This window comes from Symphalangus syndactylus, chromosome 14 (genome assembly GCF_028878055.3).
Source record: "Symphalangus syndactylus isolate Jambi chromosome 14, NHGRI_mSymSyn1-v2.1_pri, whole genome shotgun sequence".
Lineage (NCBI taxonomy): Eukaryota > Metazoa > Chordata > Mammalia > Primates > Hylobatidae > Symphalangus > Symphalangus syndactylus.
In genome coordinates, this window is record NC_072436.2 from 72,370,817 (window position 1) to 72,392,891 (window position 22,075).

The following is a 22,075-nucleotide window of genomic DNA, read 5'->3' on the forward strand; positions in this document are numbered from 1 at the left end:
TATAATCTCCTGGTGTGCCGTTTGCTAAGACCATTGGAAAAGCACAGTATTAGGGTGGGAGTGTCCCAATTTTCCAGGTACCGTCTATCATGGCTTCCCTTTGCTAGGAAAGGGAATTCCCTGATCCCTTGTGCTTCCCAGGTGAGGTCATGCCTCACCCTGCTCTGTGGGCTGCACCCAGTGTCTGAGAAGCCCCAGTGAGATGAACCCGGTACCTCAGTTGGAAATGCAGAAATCACCCGTCTTCTGGGTCGCTTATGCTGGGAGCTGTAGACTGGAGCTGTTCCTATTCAGCCATCTTGGAACCTCCCCCAGAACTTTAAATATTACATATATGGTGCTTGTTCAAAATGCTTTTACATGCATTTAATATATGGACAACTGTTTCATGCATAACTTTTTATCAAATTACAACTGTGGAATGACAAGTTACAAATGTTAAGACAATGCTCAATCGCTTATACTACACTTTCAATGAACAATATGTACAGTTTCTGTTAATGACTTTATTTTCTATTATGTTTGTTCTGATTGCATACATTGAAATGCAATTTTACATTTACTTGAAACTAATAAAAAATTTGGGCTCGTATTTTGCACATATTTTCACCATTTTTCTACTAATTCATTTTTACTGTATTTTATAGGAGTACCTTTTACTGACAGATTGGAAAAATAAAGAACCCATTCTTCCCCACGGATAATCTAATAAAGAACCTGTTCTTCCCCACGGATAATCTGGGAAGCTGCTCTAAGAGGCTCATCTAGAGGCAGACAATAAAGGGGTAGTAAGAATGAGGGCCCCGGAAAAAGCTTCTGGGAAAGTAAAAACCCGAACAAAGTTTCGGTAACTAAGATCTTTTTCCTGGTTAAATACACTCAGCCTGTATTTGGGGTGAGTGTTGGTCGGGTACAAATGTAGACAGACGTTCCCAGAGTGCCGCTGCAATCCTCTCCCACAACATGGGTCTCAGCTGCTCAAGATGAGATTTGCCTTCAGAGAAGACTAAGGAGCAGGGGGCGTGGCGAGCAGCGTAAGATCATCGGAAAGCGCCGCTCGTGGCGCGGGCAAAGCCGGCGCGTCATTGTCGTCATCGTGGCCCGACCGCTTTCCGGAGACTGAAGTCGAAGGCCGTGAGGTATTTTTCAAAGGTGTAGTTTCAGTTTTTCTCCTGCTCCTGTTTAACTCCGCTTTTCCTCTCCTGGGATTCCTCTGTCATCCTCTGTGCAGACAGAGAATCGGAGTTTGGCTGCGTACCCTTCCAGGAATGCAGTCTCTCACAGCTCTTCGTTGGGGCAGCATTGTTGCACGTCCCCCACTTCCGCTTGTTTTGGGGCTGCTTGCAGGCTTTGGCTTACCCTGGCCCCTCATTTCTCTCTCTTGCTCCGGTCTCTGTTTCTTCGTTTGTTAACCACCCCCTTCTCAAATCTTGGAAGACGAAGAAATTAAAAACAAAAATCAGAAAACATTGAAGTCGCCACAATTTTCAGCTGTCTTCAATCTTGCTTAGGGAGAGAGGCTAAAGTGAACGTCCAGGGGAGTAACTTTACTGTGTTAGCTCCGTTTATCATTCACATTCACAGACTGCCTGCTGCTGCAGTGTTAGCCCGTCTGAGATAGTGGGCTAATTTCGACCTTTAGCTAAAATCTGTAGTGGGTAATCCAAGAGAGCAGTTTTTCTTGATGACCCGGACAAGTTCAGTGTGACTCAAACTTGTTTCAAAATAGCTTTAATGTCTACATGTTTGCTGACTACAATTCAGTTTTGGCTTGATAAAGATGTATTTGTCACCATGAGATGTTTGCTATCCACTTATTAACCTATTAGGACTGTCTGATGGTAGACTGAACCAAGACTTAACCGTGATTTTTTTAAAAATTAAATTTAAAAATTTTGTGGGTACATAGTAGGTGTATATATTTATGGGGTACACGAGATGTTTTGATACAGGCATGCAGTGTGTAAGAATCTCATGGAAAATGGGGTGTCCATTCTTTCAGGCACTTACCCTTTCAGGCACTTATCCTTTGTGTTACAAACAATCCAGTTATACTTTTAGTTATTTAACCCTGTATTTTTGATTCAAAAACAACAGATTAGCCCTATTGAAGTACAGAGAAATGTTTGTGTTTGGTGGAAGTGATAGAACTCGTTGTTTTGTGGAAAGATAATGACAAGTGTGAATAACGTTTTTCAAAATAAAATTCTCAGTCAAAAGATATTACAGCTGCCTTCAGTTAGCTGTGTTGTATGTATCACAGTTCAGAAGTAATGTAATTTTTTTCTTAACTGCTTTTACCTTTTCAAATGGCTCTTCATATGTATTATCTCAGCTACTGTTTCCAAAGAGTTGACTCTAAATAGCTCAAGCATGGTTCTAAATAGTTCACGTTGGATCAGAGTATTTGATAATTTTCACTTTTAGTAAAATACTATGTAATGTATTGAGTGCTAACTGAGCCAGGCCCCGTTCTAATGGCTTTTATCTAATTTATTTAATCTATGCAACAACCCTATATACTGTTATTTCAGAAATGAGATAATTGTAATAAGCAACTTAATAAGCAACTTCCATATGTTTTGGAAGGTAATTTTGCTGCTTGATTGCTGTAATTTTGGAAATGCTTTGAATTAAGCATTGAATAGAAGTAAATTTAATGTAATTGTTCATCTCGATCTTGAGCAATATCCTCGTAATTTATGTACTCTCCTATTAGACTTTGGGATAAATTTATTTTTAGATGTTAATATATTTTTTAGAAAAGGAAGAAGTATATTTACTCAGGGATTGTACTGTGGGACTGAAGGAGAGTTACAGACAACACTAACATGGAGTCACTGTTTGCCCAAGACAGCAATATTTATTGAGAACTTGTGTGTACATTTCATTGTTATTTTCTCCTAAGATAATGCAGTGCAAAAAAGTCATTACAGTAATTCATTACAGTAATAGAATTCTGTTGCAACAACAGCAGATGGCTCCCAAGTTCCAAAAAACAATCATGTTGGATTTGTTCTCTGGCTTAGTTCATAACTGTATAATTATTTGGTGTAGAGATGGGAAGAGCCCTGGAATGTACATTATCATATGTTTGTTTAGATCCATGTGGTGACTTTCTAGTATCTGTAAGCTCAAACTGTAATCTGATATTAAGAGTTTCCAAATTTAGGTCTTAGGTTACTTTGATTGGTTTTAGTTAGTAAACAAATAGTTGCTAACTACCTAATACATGACAAGACATTATGTTAGTGATGTGGAGTTCAAAATGTGCCTCGACATGAATCTTGCCTTGAGCAATAGCCCAGTGAGTAAATAACCAATGGAAAGGTAAGAGCAGAGGAGTGACATGATCTGACTTAGGTTTGTTTTATTTTATTTTATTTTACTTTACTTTATTGTCTTTTGTTTTCTTTTGTTTCCTTCCCTGCCCTGCCCTTCCCTGGCCCACCCTGCCCCACTCCACCTTGCCCCTCTTTTCTTTCGGAGTCTCACTCTGTTGCCCAGGCTGGAGTGCAGTGGCATAAACTCACTGCAACCTCCGCCTCCTGGGTTCCAACGATTCTCCTGCCTCAAGCCTCCAGAGTAGCTGGGATTACAGGCACCCGTCGCCATGCCCAGCTAATTTTTTGTATTTTTACTAGAGTTAGGGTTTCACCATGTTGGCCAGGCTGGTCTCGAACTCCAGACCTCAGGTGATCCGCCTGTCTCGGCTTCCTAAAGTGCTGGGATTACAGGCGTCAGCCACTGCCTGACTTACGTTTTAATAGAATTTTCTCTGGCTGCTGTGTTTAAGAATAGTTTGTTGTGGAGTGGGATAGGTGAAAACCAGGAGACTAATCACGGAGGTGTAGTTCAGATGAGATGATAACATCTTAACTAGCTGGAAAGAAGTGAAGGTGGAGAAGCAGTTTAATTTTAGATGTATTTTCTAGGAAAAGCAAACAGAATTGCTTACAGATTGAAAGTGAATTGTAAGAATAAGGTTATTGTCAAAGTTTGGGGCTTGAGCAACTAGAAGAATGGAATTGCCATTAACGGAGAAGTAGAAAACTGTGGGAGGGGCAGGTTTGTGGGAAGATTCCGAGTTCAGTTAAGGACAGGATAAGTTTGTGATGTCTGTTAGTCATCTAAGTGGAGATGTTGAGTAGGCAGTTGAATATGTTCATTCTGGACTTCAGAGTGGTCATTGCTGGAAACAGACATTTGGGAGTTGTCAGTGAACAGATGGTATTTAAAGTTGTGAGACTGGAGACAGTCGTTAAAGGAGTAAATGTAGACAGAAAAGAGAAGGGGCACAAGGCCTTAGTCCTTAGGCATTTTAACATTAACAAGTTGGGAAAATGAGGAATAACCACCAAATGAGACAGACTGAGCAGCCAGTGAGAGACAAGGACAATTTTGAGTCTGGTGTTGTAAAATTTAGAGTAGAGTAGAATGTTCAGTTTTGTCAGGTGCAGCTGATGGATCAGGTGAAATGAGGATTGACACCTTTGGATTTATCAAGAACTTCAGGAGTGTTATTGATAGATATGTGATAACGTTAAGTCAAGCAGATAGTTACACACCAGTGTGATAACTGTATTACAGTTATGTTCAGAGAACCTTGGGAGCAAAGAGGAAGAAGAGACTACCTTTGTTTGGGAGGTATGGACACCTTTATAGAGGAGGGAGCATTTGATTTAGGTTTTAAAGGATTGATAAGTTTCACTAGGCCAAGAAAATGGAGACTGTTAGGAAGAGGAGGTTGATAAGATTTGGGTGTGTGTCCCTTCCAAATCTCTTGATGAAATGTCACTTCTAGTGTTGGAGGTAGGCCTAGTGGGAGATATTTGGGTCATGGAGGCAGATTGAATACCTTCGTTTGTCCTTGAGGTAATGAGTTGAGTTCTTATTGGTTCACTCCCACAGTCGGTTGTTTAAAAGAGCATGGAAGTTCCTCTTTCTCTTGCCACTTCTCCTGCAATGTCACATGTCTGCTCCCCCTTTATCTCACCAAAAGCAGATGCTGGCACTGTGCTTCTTGTGTAGCCTGCAGAACTGGGAGCCAAATCTAACCTCTTTATAAATTACCCAGCCTCAGGTGTTCCTGCATAGCAGTGCAAAACAGAGGAACACGGGTATTCCAAGTAGAGGGAAAGAACTATGACAGGACCTCAATTCCCTTCCTTCATGGTCACATCTCCCAGTTAGCTGTTTTAAAGATGCATTTGCCAGTCCTCTTTCCTCTGTGGCCACTTGCTGATGCCCCATGTTTGGTAGCCAGGCCTACTGAACGTTGCTAAGGAAATTGGAGATTCTAGTCATGTGGAGTAGTGACAGGAACAGAAGTTGAGTGTGATGTTGGGGAATAGAGTAAAGATGGGAGTTAAGGCTGGAAGGTTAGAGGAATAGACTTTCAGGGAGGAACAAACCTTATATGTTGTATTAAAGATTTTGTCCAGAGAGCATCTCACACAAATCCACTGTTGGGATTTGTGAGGGATGTTCCTCCTCCATTCGATTTGAGTTCCATTCTGCCAAGCTTTACCACTTATCAGCCCTGTGACCTGTTTCTGTTGTGCCATCTGTAAAGTGAAGCTAGTATTAGTGCCCAGTCATAGAGTTGTGAGAACTCTCTCCATCCGCACTACAGTTTTTGTCTGCTTAACTCATCTGTGTCATCGAGTGCTTTCTTCAGGAAGCATTCTGTCTTCCCTCAGATTAAGTCATGTCCACTAGTTTATAGTCTCATAGCATGATTTATTTCTTCATACTACTGTTGTAATTTTATATTTCTGTGATTCTTTGATTAATGTCTATCATCCACACTAAACAGTAAGTGCACAGCAGGCAAGTTTTTGCTCACTATTATCTTCCAAGTATCAGGGCTGCCTATCATAGAGGCTAATTAAATATCTATTGAATAAGAGAGTCCTTAGTGTCTGGCATGTGGTAAATGCTCAGTAAATATTATTCATTTACATGACATTGTGCAATAAGTGCTGAGGAGGTATCAGGGATAAATAAAGGAACTGTCAGGCAACTGACAGAGGACCTGTTGAGGTTGGGTAGCATTAATTTATGTCTTTTGTGAATTTCGTTAGGAATGAATGTTCAGTAGGCCTAGAGCTAGAATGGTTGGCTAGGGGGCAGAAAGAGAAGATGAGAACTTGCTAATGCATCTTTAAACCAGTTGACTGGGAGGTATGGCCATGTAGCAAGCAGGCCAGAGGAGGCTTTTGTACCATGAGAATAGAGGAAAATAGCCACCTGGTGGCTAGACAGTTTAGGTTTAGAAAACACATTTATATGGTTCTTTGAATGTAACAGTGGTAAAGAATGTAGGTTTAATTGTTGCTGCTAAGTAGGGGGAAATGACATTTTTATCTGGTATGTTTGAGAATAAAGTAAATTTCAAAATTTGAGATGATTGAAGTTTTTATTTATAAACTTAAGTATTATTATAATGTTACACATTTTATTCTTTAAAAATTATAATTCAGAGAATGTAACAAAATGTACTTCCTCACTTTCTTGCTTTTTGTTTCCCAGAGGTGACCACAGTTAACAGCTTCTTTTGGATCCTTTAAGAAAACTTACATGCATATACCATAGAAATATGCCTCCACACTCATATATCTCTTTTTCTTCAAAATAAATGGGATGGGCTGGGCATGGTGGCTCACACCTCTAATCCCAGCACTGTGGGAGGCTGAGGCGGGCAGATCACCTGAGATCAGGAGTTTGAGACCAGCCTGGCCAACATGGTGAAACCTCATCTCTACTAAAAATACAAAAAAAAATATTGAGGCATGGTGGTGGACGCCTGTAATCCCAGCTACTTGGGAGGCTGAGGCAGGAGAATCACTTGAACCCAGTAGGGGAGGTTGCAGTGAGTTGAGATTGTACCACTGCACTCCAGCCTGGGCAACAAGAATGAAACTTTGTCTCAAATAAATAAATAGGATGTATTATACATGCTGTTCTTCTACTTTTGTTTACTTAATATATCTTAGCAATCTTTCTAAGCTGTACCTCATACCTTTTCACTACCGCAGAGTATTTTAATAGGAGGGCATATCATAATTTATTTAACCAGGTTCTAATAATGAATGTGTGGGTTGTTCTGTTTTAAAGTTTACTGTTTTAAAGATCATTGCAGTGGAAGTCCTTAAACATTATCTTGGTTAAAATATACTTTGAGAAGTAAAATTGCTAGGTCAAAGCACGGGTACATATGTGATTTCGAAGCATAGTGCAGATTACCTCACAAAAATGCTAAACTAATTTATACCCTAATAGTGAATAGGAGGCTGTTCTCAGCTCACCTTTGTCCATTTTAGTGCTATTAATCTCTTTAATTTTTGCCTGTTTGACAGATGAAAATGGCATCATATTTTAGCGATTTATGTTTCCTTAATTATCAGTAAGGCTGAATAGCTTTCTTTATGCTTATTGGTCATCTGGATTATTTGTGAACTGTTGATTTTCTTTGCCCATTTTTCTTTTGGGTTGTTGTACTTTTTTTGTTATTGTTAAATTGATTCATAGAGGCTTTAAAAAAATCTTTGTGTTGCGTATGTCTTTTTGTAGTTTTTTATTTGACATTAGTCTTGGGTATTTGTTTATTTGTTTATTTTGCCTACATTTTTAAGGGCCAGGTAAAAATACAAGAAATTAGGATTTTTTTTAAAAGAAGGAAATTTGCTGGGCTGGATGGCTCACACCTGTAATCCCAGCACTTTGGGAGGCTTAGGTGGGCAGATCACAAGGTCAGGATTTCAAGACAGCCTGGCCAACGTGGTGAAACCCCGTCTCTCCTAAAAAAATACAAAAATTAGCTGGGCATGGTGGCATGCGCCTGTAAAAGGCAGGAGAATTGCTTGAACTTGGGAGGCAGAGGTCGCATTGAGCTGAGATTGAGCCACTGCACTCCAGCTTGGGCGAGAGAGCAAGACTCTGTCTCAAAAAAAAAAAAAAAAAAAAGGAATTTGTGATACTCTTGAAATAAATAGACACTCTAGAATGTGAGGCTTTTGTTGGAAATGTTAGTAATACAAACTTCATTTGAGACTATATGTTCAGCAACTATCACAGATGTAGTGAGCATCCAGTAACCCTCCTCTCCCTCATCCCAGTTATATTTGGAATTGAAATGAGATGTAATGGAGCTGCTTAAATATTCTAGACGACACCTTCTCTTTAGTTATTCTCCTATATATGAACTGAGTTGTATTCTAAAAGCTAGTTTATGAGTTAGCCATCTAATTTCACTATAGAAATAATGTACATAGGTTCTTATCTTTGCTCTCAAAGTTGTAATAATTTGTGGAGGCTACTTTTTTTAAGCAAATTCAAAATTTTACATAATTTTACCCCTCTATACTTCAGTGTGCATCCTCAAAAGACAGGGAAATTTTCTTATATAACTGTATTGCTATTATCATAGATGACAGAATTATCAATAATTTGTTGGTGTCATCTAATACTTTGTCCATGTTCGGATTTCTTTCTCACAGAACTATCTTTTTACACTTGGTATATTTGAATCAAGATCCAAACAAGGTCTATGTATTTCATTTGGTTGTTACATCTCTTAAATCTCTTCTTCCTCTGTCTTTCTTCCCCCACTTTTTTTTTTTTTTTGCTTCATGCCATTGACTTGTTATAGAAACCTGATCAGTTGTCCTGTAGAGTACTGTATTTCTCACTCCATATTTGTTTACTTTCCTGTGGTGTTAATTTGTTCCGCTATCCTTTGTATTTCCTATAAAATGGAAGTTAGCTCTGTAGGCTTAATTGTTCAGATTCAGCCTTTTTGGGAGTTGGGAATGCTTTGCAGATGGTGCTGTGTATGTTATATTGCCTCACATCAGAAGGTTCATAATATGTGCATTTCACCTACTTTTAGTGATCTGTTGGTGGTCATTGCCTAAACCTGTAATTTCATTAGGTGTTGCAAAGTCATGATTCTTTTTTAAGTTGTCATTTCTTCTACATTTGTTAGCTAGAATTTGAAGTCTAGTTCTGTTACTTGGGAACCTGATAATCAAAATAACAAGCTTGTTGTAGGAAAGTATTGTCAGAGCAACAATATTTGTGATGCCAGGAATGCATCTTAGTGTAATAGACTTTAAAAAAAAAAAAAAAAAAGATGTGGGCCTTGCTCTGTTGCCCAGGCTGGAGTGCAGTAGTGTAATCATAACTTACTGCAGCCTTGAACTCCTAGACTCAAGTGATTCTTCACCTCAGCCTCCTGAGTAGCTAGGACTACAGGTGCATGCCATCATGCCCAGCTAATTAAAAATATTTTCTTTTTTAGAGATGAGTCTGTCTGTGTTTCCCAGGTTGATCTTGAACTCCTGGGCTCAAGTGATCCTCCTGTCAGTCTCCCAAAGTGTTGGAATTACAGGTGTGAGCCATGGTGCCTCGCTGTGATTGTCTTTTTAATGTTTCACCTTGGTTTGGCTGTAGCCCCTAGATATTCAGTCAAACATGAATGTAGGTGTTGCTGTGAAAGTATTTTGAAGCTATGATTAAAATCTATAATCAATTAAGTAAGGGAGATTATTCTAGATCATCTGGGTGGGCCTGATTCAATCAGCTGAAAGGCTTTAGAAGCAGAGCTGAGGTTTCCCTGACAAAAAAGAAGAAATTCCACTTGTAGACAGCAGTTTCAGCTAGTAGCCAAGAGTTCCAGCATGAGTTCCATCCTTGATAGTCTGCCCTATGTAAACCAGTTTCTTGCCATAACTCTCTTAATATGTATCTCCTACTGGTTCTGCTTCTCTAGTTGAAACCTGACTGGTGCAAAGGGTAACTCCTCTGATGCTCCTGTTCTCCAGCTAAATAGGGTAGGAAGCGGTAATAAGGGTCAGAGAACTTACATTGTTTAGGGTAGCCATATAATTTTTTGTTCAAACTGGGACTTCTGAGAAAGAAAGGAACTGAGTTGATGGCAAGCTGAAACAACAGGCATAAGGTGGAACTGTCTTGGGCAAATTGAGAGATACAGTTACCTTGTGTGTCAGCCACTGGGGATACAACATGAACATGACACAGCCCCTCAAGGAGCTTGTAGTCAAAGGAGAAGTCAAGTAAATAAAAACACATTAAGAGATAGTGTTTTAAGTGACATGACAGCTTATAGCTGTTATATTTGTCCAGACAGAGAGCATAGAAGGAGAGCATGCAGAGAAGTCTTCATTGGCCGAACTGAAACCTATTTTTTACCTCCAAAGATAAGCAGCATTTGAAAAAAGTGGAGTTGGAAGGGCATTTCAGGCTTAGAGAATCACACAGGTGAAAGTTGAGAGTGAGAGAGCATGGCACATTTGGAAAACTGCCATCATGGCCACAGCTCTAGGATTGGAAGAGGGGAGCCATGAAAGATGAGGTTAGGCAGACAAGCAAGGGCCACATCATAATGGGCTTTGCATCTGTGCTGAGGGGTTTGGAGCTGTCTTCCATGTGGTAGGGAACTGTTGCAGAATTTTAAACAGAGGAGTACCATGACCAGACTATTTAAAGCATATTTTGTAATATTCTAAAACTGGCAGTGGAGAAAAATTGATAATAGGGACACTACTCAAAGGCTATTGAAATAATCTAGTCAGTGAGAATAGAGGAAAGCTTGTGGTGTAAGGAGATTAAGGAAGCCATATTGACAGGACTGATTGGATTTGGGGTGCCTCCCAGGTTTCTGCCTGGATTGGCCACCCTGAAGTGGAGAATTAAAGGAAAGAGGTAGCTGATGACTTCAGTTCTGTATGTGATGCTATGCACTCTTCTTTTCTCCTATCGGTACTTTAGCTTCTGTATAACCAGTGAGAGGAAGGACTGAGTGGCAGTAACATCTGTTAGGGTTACTGGGCAGCATCCCCTCAACCCAGGTCCTTAAGTCTCAGCCACACCTTACTGAGTGGTGAAGAGAAGCAAGTTTTCTCACACCCTCTCCGTCTGTCTCTACCTCTGCAGCCAGTGTTTTAGAAGGAGTATGTGGAAGGGCAAGGAGTACCTATAGAACCCGGGAGGAGGGTGAGGAGCAGAGCTGGGTGAGTTCTTTTCTTCTTTGGAAATTTTAACATGTACAACTTTAGGCATGTTCTTTAACTTCATTGTGGCTCAATTTCTTCATCTTTGAGGTTTAGATGAACAAGTGTATGTGGAATGCTTAGAGTAGTGCCCGACACATAATCAGTGCTATTCAAGTGTTTGCTGCTGATACTGTAGAGTCACTGCTTGATCCTGGGGTCAGAGTAGCTAAGGGGACAGAGGGAAATTTCTGCACTTTTTCTGTGGAAGGAATAAATACTCAGCAACTGCCTATATAAAATGTTAGTAGAAATCACTTGAATTAGGAGGAATTTCTCAAAATAGAAGAGGCTTTATTTTTTAGTCCCCCTTGCCTTTATTTTTTTAGTTAGGGAAAAGGCAAGTGGCTCAGTTCAGATTTAATGAGGGCAGTTATTCTTACTTACTACCTTGCTTTCAGTGTTCACCCTAACCTGTTCTAACAATAAATAACTGCTTGTTTATTGGGGCTTAGGGACAGGGAATAATTGCAGGAAAAATCTCTACTATGTTCTTCTGAAGAAAGGAAATATTTTCTAATAGGAAAATTTGATGAAAAAATTCACATTTAAATAAAGACCTTTTTGTGTTTTTTAAAAATACGTACAGTATTTGTTAAGAGCCAAAATACTTTAAGTGCCTTATTTAAGTGTTTTTATTAAAAATTTAATATGTGCTTTTTGAAATAAAATGTAAACAATGAAGAATGAAGAGTTAAAAAAATGAGTCTGCTTTGAACCTGTTCCCTAATCCTTGTCTCTTTTCAGAGAAAATGTATATTTTTTGTATGTTCTTTCCAGACCTTTTTCTACATGTATGTATATACAGTTTAAAAAAAAAAAAAAACCAAATGGCATATATTAGGCACATTATGTGTTATATACAATGTTCTCTGTTCTCTGACTTTTTCCTTCTCATTGTGTGTCACTATATATAGATTTACTTCTTTATTTTTAGAAGACATGTAATTTTCTCAAGGATGAATATGGTGTAATTCATTTAACTGTTTCCCAGTCGATGAATATCTAGATTATTTCCAATATTTTGTTATAGTTTATTTCAACAAATGTTTATTGACTGTCAGGCAGTGATTGTGAACAGATCACAAAAATTCCTGCTCCCATGTAGTTGCCTTTTGGCGGTAGACTGTCAACAAATAAATATATGTTAGTTGATATTGAGGAATGTAAGGTCGGGGAGGAGATAGGGAGTGAGGGGGAGGGGTGTGCATTTTAAAATGGGGTGGTTAAGAGTGATATACCAATAGATGACATTTGAGTAGAGATCTGGTGAAGGTAACATAATGAGTTCTGAAGGTGTTGGTAAGGGACGAAGAGAGGAATAGAGTATTCTAGGAAGGAGAGAAGCCCAAAGGGAGGTAGGCATGTGCCTGATGTCATGGGGGAAGAACAATGTGGCTGGAGTGAAATAAGCAAGGGAGAGTGGGAGGTGAAGTCACAGAAGGTGATGGGGAGTCAGGGCAAATTGTGTTGAGCTTTTTGAACCCACTGTAAGGATTTTTAAAAGATAAATATATATATTTTTTAATTTTAAAAATAGAGTTGGGGTCTCGCTGTGTTGCCCAAGCTGGTCTTGAACTCCTAGGCTCAAACAGTCCTTCCACCTTGACCTCCGAAAGTGTTGGGATTACAGGCATAAGCCACTGCACCCAGCCTTTAAATATGTATTTTAATTATAGATATGGGGTCTTGCCATGTTGCCCAGGTTGGTCTCGAACTCCTAGGCTCAAGCTGTCCTCCTGCCTTGGCTGCCCAAAATGCTGGGTTTACAGGCATGAGCCACCATGCCGGGCCCACTGTAAGGATTTTTGTCTTATTTTGAAGGAGGTGGCAAGCCTTTGGAAGTTTCTGAGCAGAAGCATGGCATAATCTGATTTACATTTTGAATGGTCTCTCTGTATTCTTGATAATAGACTTTGGCCAGAAGCAAGAAGGCTATTTAGGAAGGCATTCGGGCATGGTTTGATGGTGGTTTGGACCAGGATAGTAGCAGTAGAGGTGGTAGGACATGGCTAGATTCTGGGTGTGTATTAAAGATGAAGTGAGAGAGAGTAGTCAAGGATCACTCTGAAATTTTGGGACTGAACAATTGGAAAGTTGAAGTTGCTGTGAAATGAAATGATGAAAACTGCAGTAGGCAAGGTTAGGAGTTTGGCTTTGGGCAGGTTCCGTTTGAGAATTTATTAGACATCCAACCAGAGATATTGAATATGCAGCTGGAAATGTAACTATGAAGTTCAACGGAGAGGTCAGGGTTGGAGAAACAAATGTTGGAGGCTTCAGTTTACTAAAGCAATTTAAAACCCTCAGTTCACCTAGGAGTAAATTAGAGAAGAGAGTCAGGAACAGCCTCTGGGCACTTCAAGCTTGGTTAAGGGGCTGAGGATGTGAGAAGGATGCATCGAAGAGACCAAGAAAGGAGCCAGTGAGATAGAAAGGAAACCAAGAAAACCAAGAGAAGGGAGTCAACAGTGTCACTGAAGGAGAACTGAGAATTGACCATTGAATTTAACCATGTGGCAGTGTGGGTGACCTTGCCAAGTGCAATTTTGAGAGAAAAGTAAGGTCGTATGTTTGTAGGAGATTTGAGAAAGGATAGAAGGAGAGGAATTAGAGACTTAGTATAAGGACCTCTTTTGAGGAGTTTGTTGTAAAAGAGAAAATGGGGCCTTAGCTGGGGGGTGATATGAAGTCAAGATTTTTTTTTTTTTTTTTTAGGTTTCTTTCTTAGATGGAGAAATAAAACATTTAAACTTATGGGTAATAATCCAGCAGAGGGACAATTTGATACACGACAAACTGGAGGAAGTTCAGAGACAAGTTTGAGAAGGACATTTTAGTTTATATGCATATGTGCAAGGATTTTTATAGGCTAGATTCTTGTAAGGATTTCCTGAGTCAAAGGGTATGTGCATTTTAAAAACCTGTACCAATTTATATTCCACTTTCAGTGTATACCCTTTCTAACACTGAGCATTCTTAATCTTTAAAATTATTGCCAATCTGATAGGTGATGATATCTTCATTATTTTAATTAGTTTTATTGCTTTCTAGGAACTATTTATTTAGTCTATCTAATTCTTTGTGATATTTTGTCAGATACTTTCTCCTGGCTGTCTCTTGCCTTTTAACTTTGCTTATGGTATCCTTTTACCATGTACGACTTTTCAAAAAGTTTTTATGTAGTTAAGTTTGTCAGCCATTTCCTTTTATAGCATTTAGGTTTCATTTAGATGATATAAATATTTGATATAATCTAATATGTTTATACATTTATATTTTTAATTCATTTGGAGTTTATTTTTGTGTATGTTATGAAAAAGGTTTTCCATCTTTCTCTGTGTTCTTAAACAGCTAAATACCATAGGAGTTAACTGTTTCTTGAAGGTTTGAAAGAAATTACCTATAAAATCTAGGACTAGAGCCTCTTTGTAGGGTAGGTCTTTGACTACTGTGTAATTCTTTTTCTGTGGTTAATGATCTGTATGGTTTATGTACTTCTTTTTAGTTTTGGTAATTGATATCTTCCCAAGAACATCATTCTTTTCATTTACATTTTCAAATTTATTGGTTCAAAATTCTACATAAAGTGAGGAAATACCAAGTCTTCTTTGCAGTATATCCCTATACTTATACCTTTATCTAGGCAATAAATGCTGGAGCTATCCTTTCACAGATCTGGAGATTAGGTTAGCTATTTTCAGCGCTTATGGCTCTGTTCTTGGGGTTCTTTCTAAATTCTTATTCTTTTGTTTGTAAGGTTTCTTGGCTTTGTTTCCTGTTTGCAGTCTGATCCCATTTGCTCTTTTTTTTTTTTTTTTGAGAGGCAGTCTAACTCTGTTGCCCAGGCTGGAGTGTAGTGGCATAATCTTGGCTCACTGCAACCTCCGCCTCCCAGGTTCAAGCAGTTCTTCTGCCTCAGACTCCCAGGTAGCTGGGATTACAGGCGTGCGCCACCACGCCTGGCTAATTTTTGTATTTTTAGTAGAGGCAGGGTTTCACCATGTTGGCTGGGCTGGTCTCGAACTCCTGACCTCAGGTGATCCGCCTGCCTCAGCCTCCTAAAAGTGCTGGGATTATAGCGTGAGCCACCGTGTCCAGCCCAATTTGCTCTTTAGCTTACACGGTTTCTACTGTTGAAGTCTGCTGGTAGAACTGTGCTTTTCTTGGTTTCCAGCATTTTTATTTTCATGTTTTTCTATTTCTTCTGTCATATTGTAGGGATTTGGGGAGGGATGAGAGGCAAATGCATATTTTCAGTTAACCTTTTGAAATTGGAAATCAGTTCTTTTCTATGTAGTTTTGTTTTCTTATTGCCTTAATTGCTGGTTGCACAGTAGTTGGATAGTAACTTCACAACTCAAGTAGTAATAGATAGACTTCACTTTATTTTTTTAATGAAATCAAATGTCTCAGTGGAATATACTCATTCAGAAAAATGTTGATATGTTGTCACTAAATATTCAAATAGTACTTTTCAAACTTAAAAGTAATCACAACATTTAGAACTATAAGGGACTTTACAGATCATTAGACCTTATTTTATAGATGAGGACTTTGAGGCCGAGAGAGATTCAGTGATTTATCTCAGGTGACAAAGTCAGTGATCAAGACAGAAAGCTCAAGTCTCTTTACTTCCATTCTGCTATGCTATTTGCTGTCATACACATTCATGCTGTTCTCCTTACCTATGTGATAAAGGAGGTATTTCTGTTAATACAAATTTTTTTTTTATTCTAGAGATGTTACCTATGACTTGGAATTGCTTCTAAAATTTGGACTTAGATACTTTAATAATACATTGATATAGGTGAATTTTTAAAGCATGGGCTGTCAGAGTATGCACTAGCACAAATGAAAACCATATTGTTTATTTCCCCCAAGTTTCCTCTTTTCTGCTTATGGGCTTTATATGATTTATGGACTCTTTGGATTTCTTATTAATATTTTAAAGAAGCTTAAGGAATATAAATATATATAGGCTTGAAAAATGATTTCTGTGATACGTATTTTAGACCTAAGATTTTTACTTTTTTAGTTTAATATAACATGCTCCTAGATCAACACCTATATTTAGAAGGACTAAAATATATGTTTTTCTTAAAAAAGTGCTTTGCTTACCATTTCTTCTGCAATCATTAGGTGATCTATTTATCAAACTTTAATTGCTTTGCTAATTCAACAGAGTTTTTAAAATGTAGGATTTTGATTATTGCTATCTCATGTTTGGTAATCATGTCTTTGGTTCTTTAAAAGTTCTTTAAAAATACAAAAAAATTAGCTGGGCATGGTGGCAATGGGCCTGTAGTCCCAGCTACCCAGGAGGCTGAGGTGGGAGGATCCCTTGGGCCCAGCAGGCAGAAGTTGCAGTGAGTGGTAATTGCACTATCCTGGGCGACAGAGGGAGACCCCATCTCAAAGCAAGACAAAAGAAAAATGTTGAAGGTTTGGTGTGTATAGCATTAGTGGGCTTCGGTTGGTTCTTCTTCCACAGCCCCCTAAGAAACTTAAGAAGGGGACAAATGGAAATGTAGTTAATCTAGAATTAAATTCTAAAAAGATTTGTCTTCAGGTTTTAACTCTAGTGCCTTTGAAATACATGGTATGACCTATTGATTTTTTTTTTTGTAAACTAAAGAACAAGTTCTGTCTCTAATATGAATTCAAAGAATTTAATTTTTTCCAGTCAGCCGTAATGGCAGGTGAAGAAATTAATGAAGACTATCCGGTAGAAATTCACGAGTATTTGTCAGCGTTTGAGAATTCCATTGGTGCTGTGGATGAGATGCTGAAGACCATGATGTCTGTTTCTAGAAATGAGTTGTTGCAGAAGGTATTTTAAAAATGTAATTTCCTAAAAATGAATTTCATAAAACAGAATGCTATTTTATGAAACATGTGGAAGAAGAAACAGATTAATGACCTATGCCCCTTTTCCCCTTTATTTCAATTTTATTAGTGTTTGGGTATTTTTAGGGGGGAAACAAAACAAAACAAAACTCCAGCCTTAGGAAATACCTCCTAACTATGTTTTTAACTTGGTTTTGGAAAAAAAAGGAGCACTCACAGTATTCTTTTTGACAGACTCTATCTTTGACCTTTTAAGTATTACAATGACGTTATCAGGGTTTCTGGAAACCCTATAGGACAAAAACAGTAAATTGACTTTGACAGTCTAAAACAAATCTCATTATGTTTCTTCTATCTTTGGTATTGCCTGAGCCTGCTTCTTATACATAAATGCATCATGTACAATGTTTATATTGATAAATTACTTTTAACTTACAAAGCCCAGACCATAACTCCCGAAATTAAAATAATTCAAAAGAATTTTTCTTGGGTTGTACACTTTCCTTGTCTAACTAAAGATGATACCCTAAGGTGAAAATTTGTGGACAAAAGTCACTCATTAAGAAAACTTCTTTTTACAAATTATTTTCAGATCATTTGGTTATTGGATTATATGAAGTGAAAAAAATTCTTTGATACATTGTACTTGATGAAAGTTTAAAATGTTATCAGATGGTATTCAAAGTTTGTGTATTTTTTTTCTGTCTCACTTTCTGTCTTTCCCTCTCTTTTTTAACAGTTGGATCCACTTGAACAAGCAAAAGTGGATTTGGTTTCTGCATACACATTAAATTCAATGTTTTGGGGTATGTGTGTTACTTTGGAATTAATTAGAAAGCAAATTACTTATTGTGTGAAAGATGATTTATTTTTAAAATGCTAACAATTTATATACAATTATACTTCATAACACTTTTAATAGATATTTATTTTTAAATCTGGATGCCAGTGAGCCACACATAGATTTAGTATTGCATGGAAATTGAATAATTTAAAGTTTGTTTGTAGGACTTTCCTTTTTTGTGAATAACTAGTTTCTTTAATTGGAATGTTTTAAATTAATACATTCACCATTTTATTCCATGAAATTTTTCTCTTGTAGTTTATTTGGCAACCCAAGGAGTTAATCCTAAGGAACATCCAGTAAAACAGGAATTGGTAAGATTTTAATTTATTTTATGTGTTTGTTGTATTCCTGAAGTTTGTCACACTACCTTTGTCACACAAATTAGGGAGAACAGAATTCGAGTTGAAATTATGAAAGTGAGCCAGACCTTATTATCTTTGGGTATTTTTTTCTCTTACCTTTTTCAGATAATTGGTATTCCATATATTATATAAATCTCAGAATGGGAAAATGTTACGATTCTAGTAATTATTTATAACTTACATATTATTTTTCTTATAAATTCTTGAAATCCTGTTTATCTCTAGAACTACTTTTTTTTTTTTAAACTTCTATACAGTTCTTAAAAGTATATTCTAGTCGATTTACTAGCAAAGACGGGAAAGTTTCTCCCTCCCACCTTTTCAATTCCTCCATTAATTCATTTTCTCAGCAGTAAAGAATCCAGTTCAGCAACAAAGCTAAAAGCTTTTTTGGCACCAGCTGTATGTGTACTGTCCAGTAATTCTGCATTAGACATATTTACAACCTGTAATAAATCTTCTAGGTTTGTCTTTGTATTCCATTTAGATGTATAAGTACAGTATATAAGGTCTGGTATCTTGGAGTTTTTGCTGACTTCAAAAATTAAATCATTCAATTTGAAGAGAAAAATTAGAAATCAAACTTATGGTTACCTTCTTGACTTGGTTTTATGAATAAGAATATTAATAAATTGATTATTTGTGTTTATAAAATATAAGGCAAAGATGGATATGAAATACACTTGACATTGTATTCTTGTTCTCAAGTCTTAGGATAGTTGATATGTACGTTATTTACAACTTAGTAAAGCACTTGGTCCTTTATTTTTTAAAAATGAGTAAGCCAGATCTGTTGTCTTCAGTTTTTCAACATGTAGTCTATGACATTTCCTTCTTTTAAAGTTCTTGGGGGGGAAAATAATTTTTAAATAAAAAAATTGTGAAAAATATTTAAAGCAAAATATAAAGCAATATGATATGCAAATCTTGGTTTGACCAATGATGCAGCTTTAAACCTTTAAAATGATGGCTTGTATCATCTGTTTTCAACTTCCTAATATAGACTTTACATACAATTTCTCTTTTTTCCATTAACATGAAGTTATTTGGAGTACTTGATACTGTCTTTGGGAAAGGACAAGGTCATTTATTTTCTTTCTTCCTCAGAATCTACTTTTGAAGTAGTACATTAATATTCTAGATAAGGGTTGGTGAATAAAAAGCATGCATAAACCTGTTACCCTTTTCTTTTCTTTTTTTTTTTTTTTTTTTTTTTTTTTAATTGAGACGGAGTCTTGGTCTGTCGCCCAGGCTGGAGTGCAGTGGCGCAATCTTGGCTCACTGCAAGCTCCACCTCCCGGGTCCACGCCATTCTCCTGCCTCAGCCTCTCCGAATAGCTGGGACTACAGGCGCCTGCCACCATGCCCGGCTAATTTTTTGTATTTTTAGTAGAGACTGGGTTTCACCATGTTAGCCAGGATGGTCTCAATCTCTTGACCTCGAGATCTGCCCGCCTCGGCCTCCCGAAGTGCTGGGATTACAGAACCCCTTTTCTGACCTTGTGTAGATGTTACTAATTGATCACAGACTTAGTGTATGATAGGAAACTTATTTGCCGTATGTATCACAAATGGGAAAAGTCAGTTTACTCATTCAACAAATATTTGAGTGCTTACTGGGAGCTAGGCATTATTTCCAAGTGAGATGATTCCTCTGTGAATAATGCTGATCCCTGCCCTTGTGGCAGACACCAGACTGTATCTAATGGAGGGAGACAAATAATAAAGTAAACAAGAAGTATATATGAATATGTAGTATGTTGGAAAGTTATGGGAACAAAGAAAAAGAGTAGGGTAAGGGGGACTGCAGTGCTTGGATAGGACTGCAGTTTTAAATGCTGAAGTCAGGGCCTCAATGACAAGGTTAACATTTGAGTAGACTGGAAGGAAGAGAGGAAGTGGCCATATGGGTAATTGAGGAAATATCCTTCTAGGCAGAGAAATAAGCAGGACAAAGACCCCAAGGCAGGATTGGTGTGTGTGTGCTGCAGCTAGTATCCACCATCATAAGCACTGTGCTTTTTTATTCAGACAGAAATGGGGCGTCACTAGAGAGAGTGGAGCAGAGTTGCCAGTCTTTCACAATGAAAACATTTTAAGATGTTTAACTGTGTTGATTATTTTGCATTACCTATGTTGATTATTTTAATAAAGCTTGTTTTGAAGCAGTTATCAGTCTTTTACTCTGCTATTTTATGGCTGTCATCAACTTTATTTCTCCATTTGAAGCGTAAGATAGCCATTTATGCTGATTGTCTCAGAAAATTCACAGTGGTACAGCAACATATTATGTTTCTCACCTTGTAAAGTCTGATTAGAACTGTATATTTTATTAGAAAATTTCATGTACTTACCAAAATTATAAAATTGAATAATTTGTATTTTCATTCTGCTTAATTGTTACACTAGATGGTAATGTGAAAAGATAGTTAAGTACTACCTCATGTATTTCCTGTTTAGAAAAATTTCAGGAGAATTTAGTTTGTATTTTGCAAGTATATGAAAGCTCCGGTTTTTTACTTTAGATACAAAACAGTTAATATGTGGATTTATGTTAATGGTGTTTTTAAAAAATGTATAACTACCTATAAACTTTTAATTCGATGTTTATTTTTGGAGTAATGTCTTAGTGTGATTCTAACTCTTTGGAAACAGAAGACTTCTGAAATGACTTTTTGTCTGTCTTTCCCCACCCTCTGACTATGAACTCCAGGCAAGCAGGGAGCATATTTATCCTATTCATTTGCATTTCCTAGCACCATGTACTTTAATAGGCAATAAATACATATATGTTGAATTTAACCGAGGTGTACAGTATAATAAAATTTAGTGGTGGCGAGTAGCTTAGTAAATCTATTGCCTTTCTTTTTTATTTTTAAGGAAAGAATCAGAGTATATATGAACAGAGTCAAGGAAATAACAGACAAGAAAAAGGCTGGCAAGCTGGACAGAGGTGCAGCTTCAAGATTTGTAAAAAATGCCCTCTGGGAACCAAAACCGAAAAATGCATCAAAAGTTGCCAATAAAGGAAAAAATAAAAGTTAACTTTTTGGTGTTGATGTACACATATTCAAAAAGTACATCTTTTTTTTCCGCCCCACAAAATAATTCTGTGGCAGGGCAAGGTTTAAATGTGTTTCTTATTAATATGTAAATTTACAGTAAATATGTAAAACTAAGTACTTGCCTCTCCAAAGATCATTATCTTTATTGATTTGCACTGAGGATTTTAACATTGTGATATATTATATATTTATAATTTACCATCTCTTTTGATGAGACTCTTATTTCTTTATATAGGTCTTGCAAGTACCATTTTATAAGCAGCTGTGAAATTTAAGTGAAATGTTCTTTGTAAACATTTGTACTATTTTAAATGAATAATGACCTTATGAAGTATGCTGTCTATAGGCTGAAATTATAGGTACATCTGTTTTCACTACATGACATTAAGAAAGCATGAAATGACTTAAATGTTCATTTTTTTCTGTATAGATACTTTATCATGTTTTCATGATTTTAGGAATTACTGCTTTGTTGATATTCAAAGTGTGAAACTAAAACTTTATGGTTGTACTTTAAGTCTTGGCATGTTGCCTCTATGTCCCATTTAAAATAAAATACATTCTCATTAACTTTAGATGGGAAATAAGGTTGTATGTTGATGGATGAATTTTGGCATGATGACTGTACTCTCAATAAAGGCTGAAAATGTTGTATAACTGACCTGTGTATTTTTATCTTTTGGGTAAATTTGCCTTCCAAATTAGGAAGATAGGTTTTAGAAGTCATCACAAATAGAGAAATTCATGAGTTTTTGTTCCTGATGCATGGTGTCTACAGTTCTTTTCATCTCATTTTTTTCAGATTTTTTTATTTCATGTTTTTGAGCTGTATCAAGTACATACAAGTGTTTTGGAACAACTTACATTACATAATGC

General features: G+C 37.2%; 1 protein-coding gene across 7 annotated transcripts; it reads left to right on the top strand.

Moving 5' to 3' along the window:
* Window positions 1–987: 987 nt before the first annotated feature.
* C1D (C1D nuclear receptor corepressor) lies at window positions 988–21,856 on the top strand. 7 transcript variants are annotated; one of them, XM_055241705.2, is made up of 6 exons: window positions 1,072–1,139; window positions 10,960–11,036; window positions 16,762–16,908; window positions 17,665–17,731; window positions 18,028–18,083; window positions 21,015–21,856. In XM_055241705.2, the coding sequence occupies exons 3-6, from the start codon at window positions 16,771–16,773 to the stop codon at window positions 21,177–21,179; spliced, it is 426 nt and encodes a 141-aa protein (XP_055097680.1). In that variant the 5' UTR covers window positions 1,072–1,139; window positions 10,960–11,036; window positions 16,762–16,770; the 3' UTR covers window positions 21,180–21,856. The 7 variants fall into 7 exon arrangements, with proteins under 7 accessions (XP_055097682.1, XP_055097678.1, XP_055097680.1 ...); XM_055241704.2 differs by having other exon boundaries at window positions 1,073–1,152; XM_063617891.1 differs by lacking the exon at window positions 1,072–1,139 and adding an exon at window positions 9,375–9,394.
* The last annotated feature ends 219 nt before the right edge of the window (window positions 21,857–22,075 follow it).

Bases quoted from the DNA above. Each gene is read 5' to 3' on its own strand.
- C1D (XM_055241707.2), top strand. From the start codon at position 16,771: ATGGCAGGTGAAGAAATTAATGAAGACTATCCGGTAGAAATTCACGAG. The intron at 17,732-18,027 runs GTATGTGTGTTA...TTTCTCTTGTAG, and splicing joins ATTAAATTCAATGTTTTGGG to TTTATTTGGCAACCCAAGGA. The intron at 18,084-21,014 runs GTAAGATTTTAA...TTTATTTTTAAG, and splicing joins ATCCAGTAAAACAGGAATTG to GAAAGAATCAGAGTATATAT.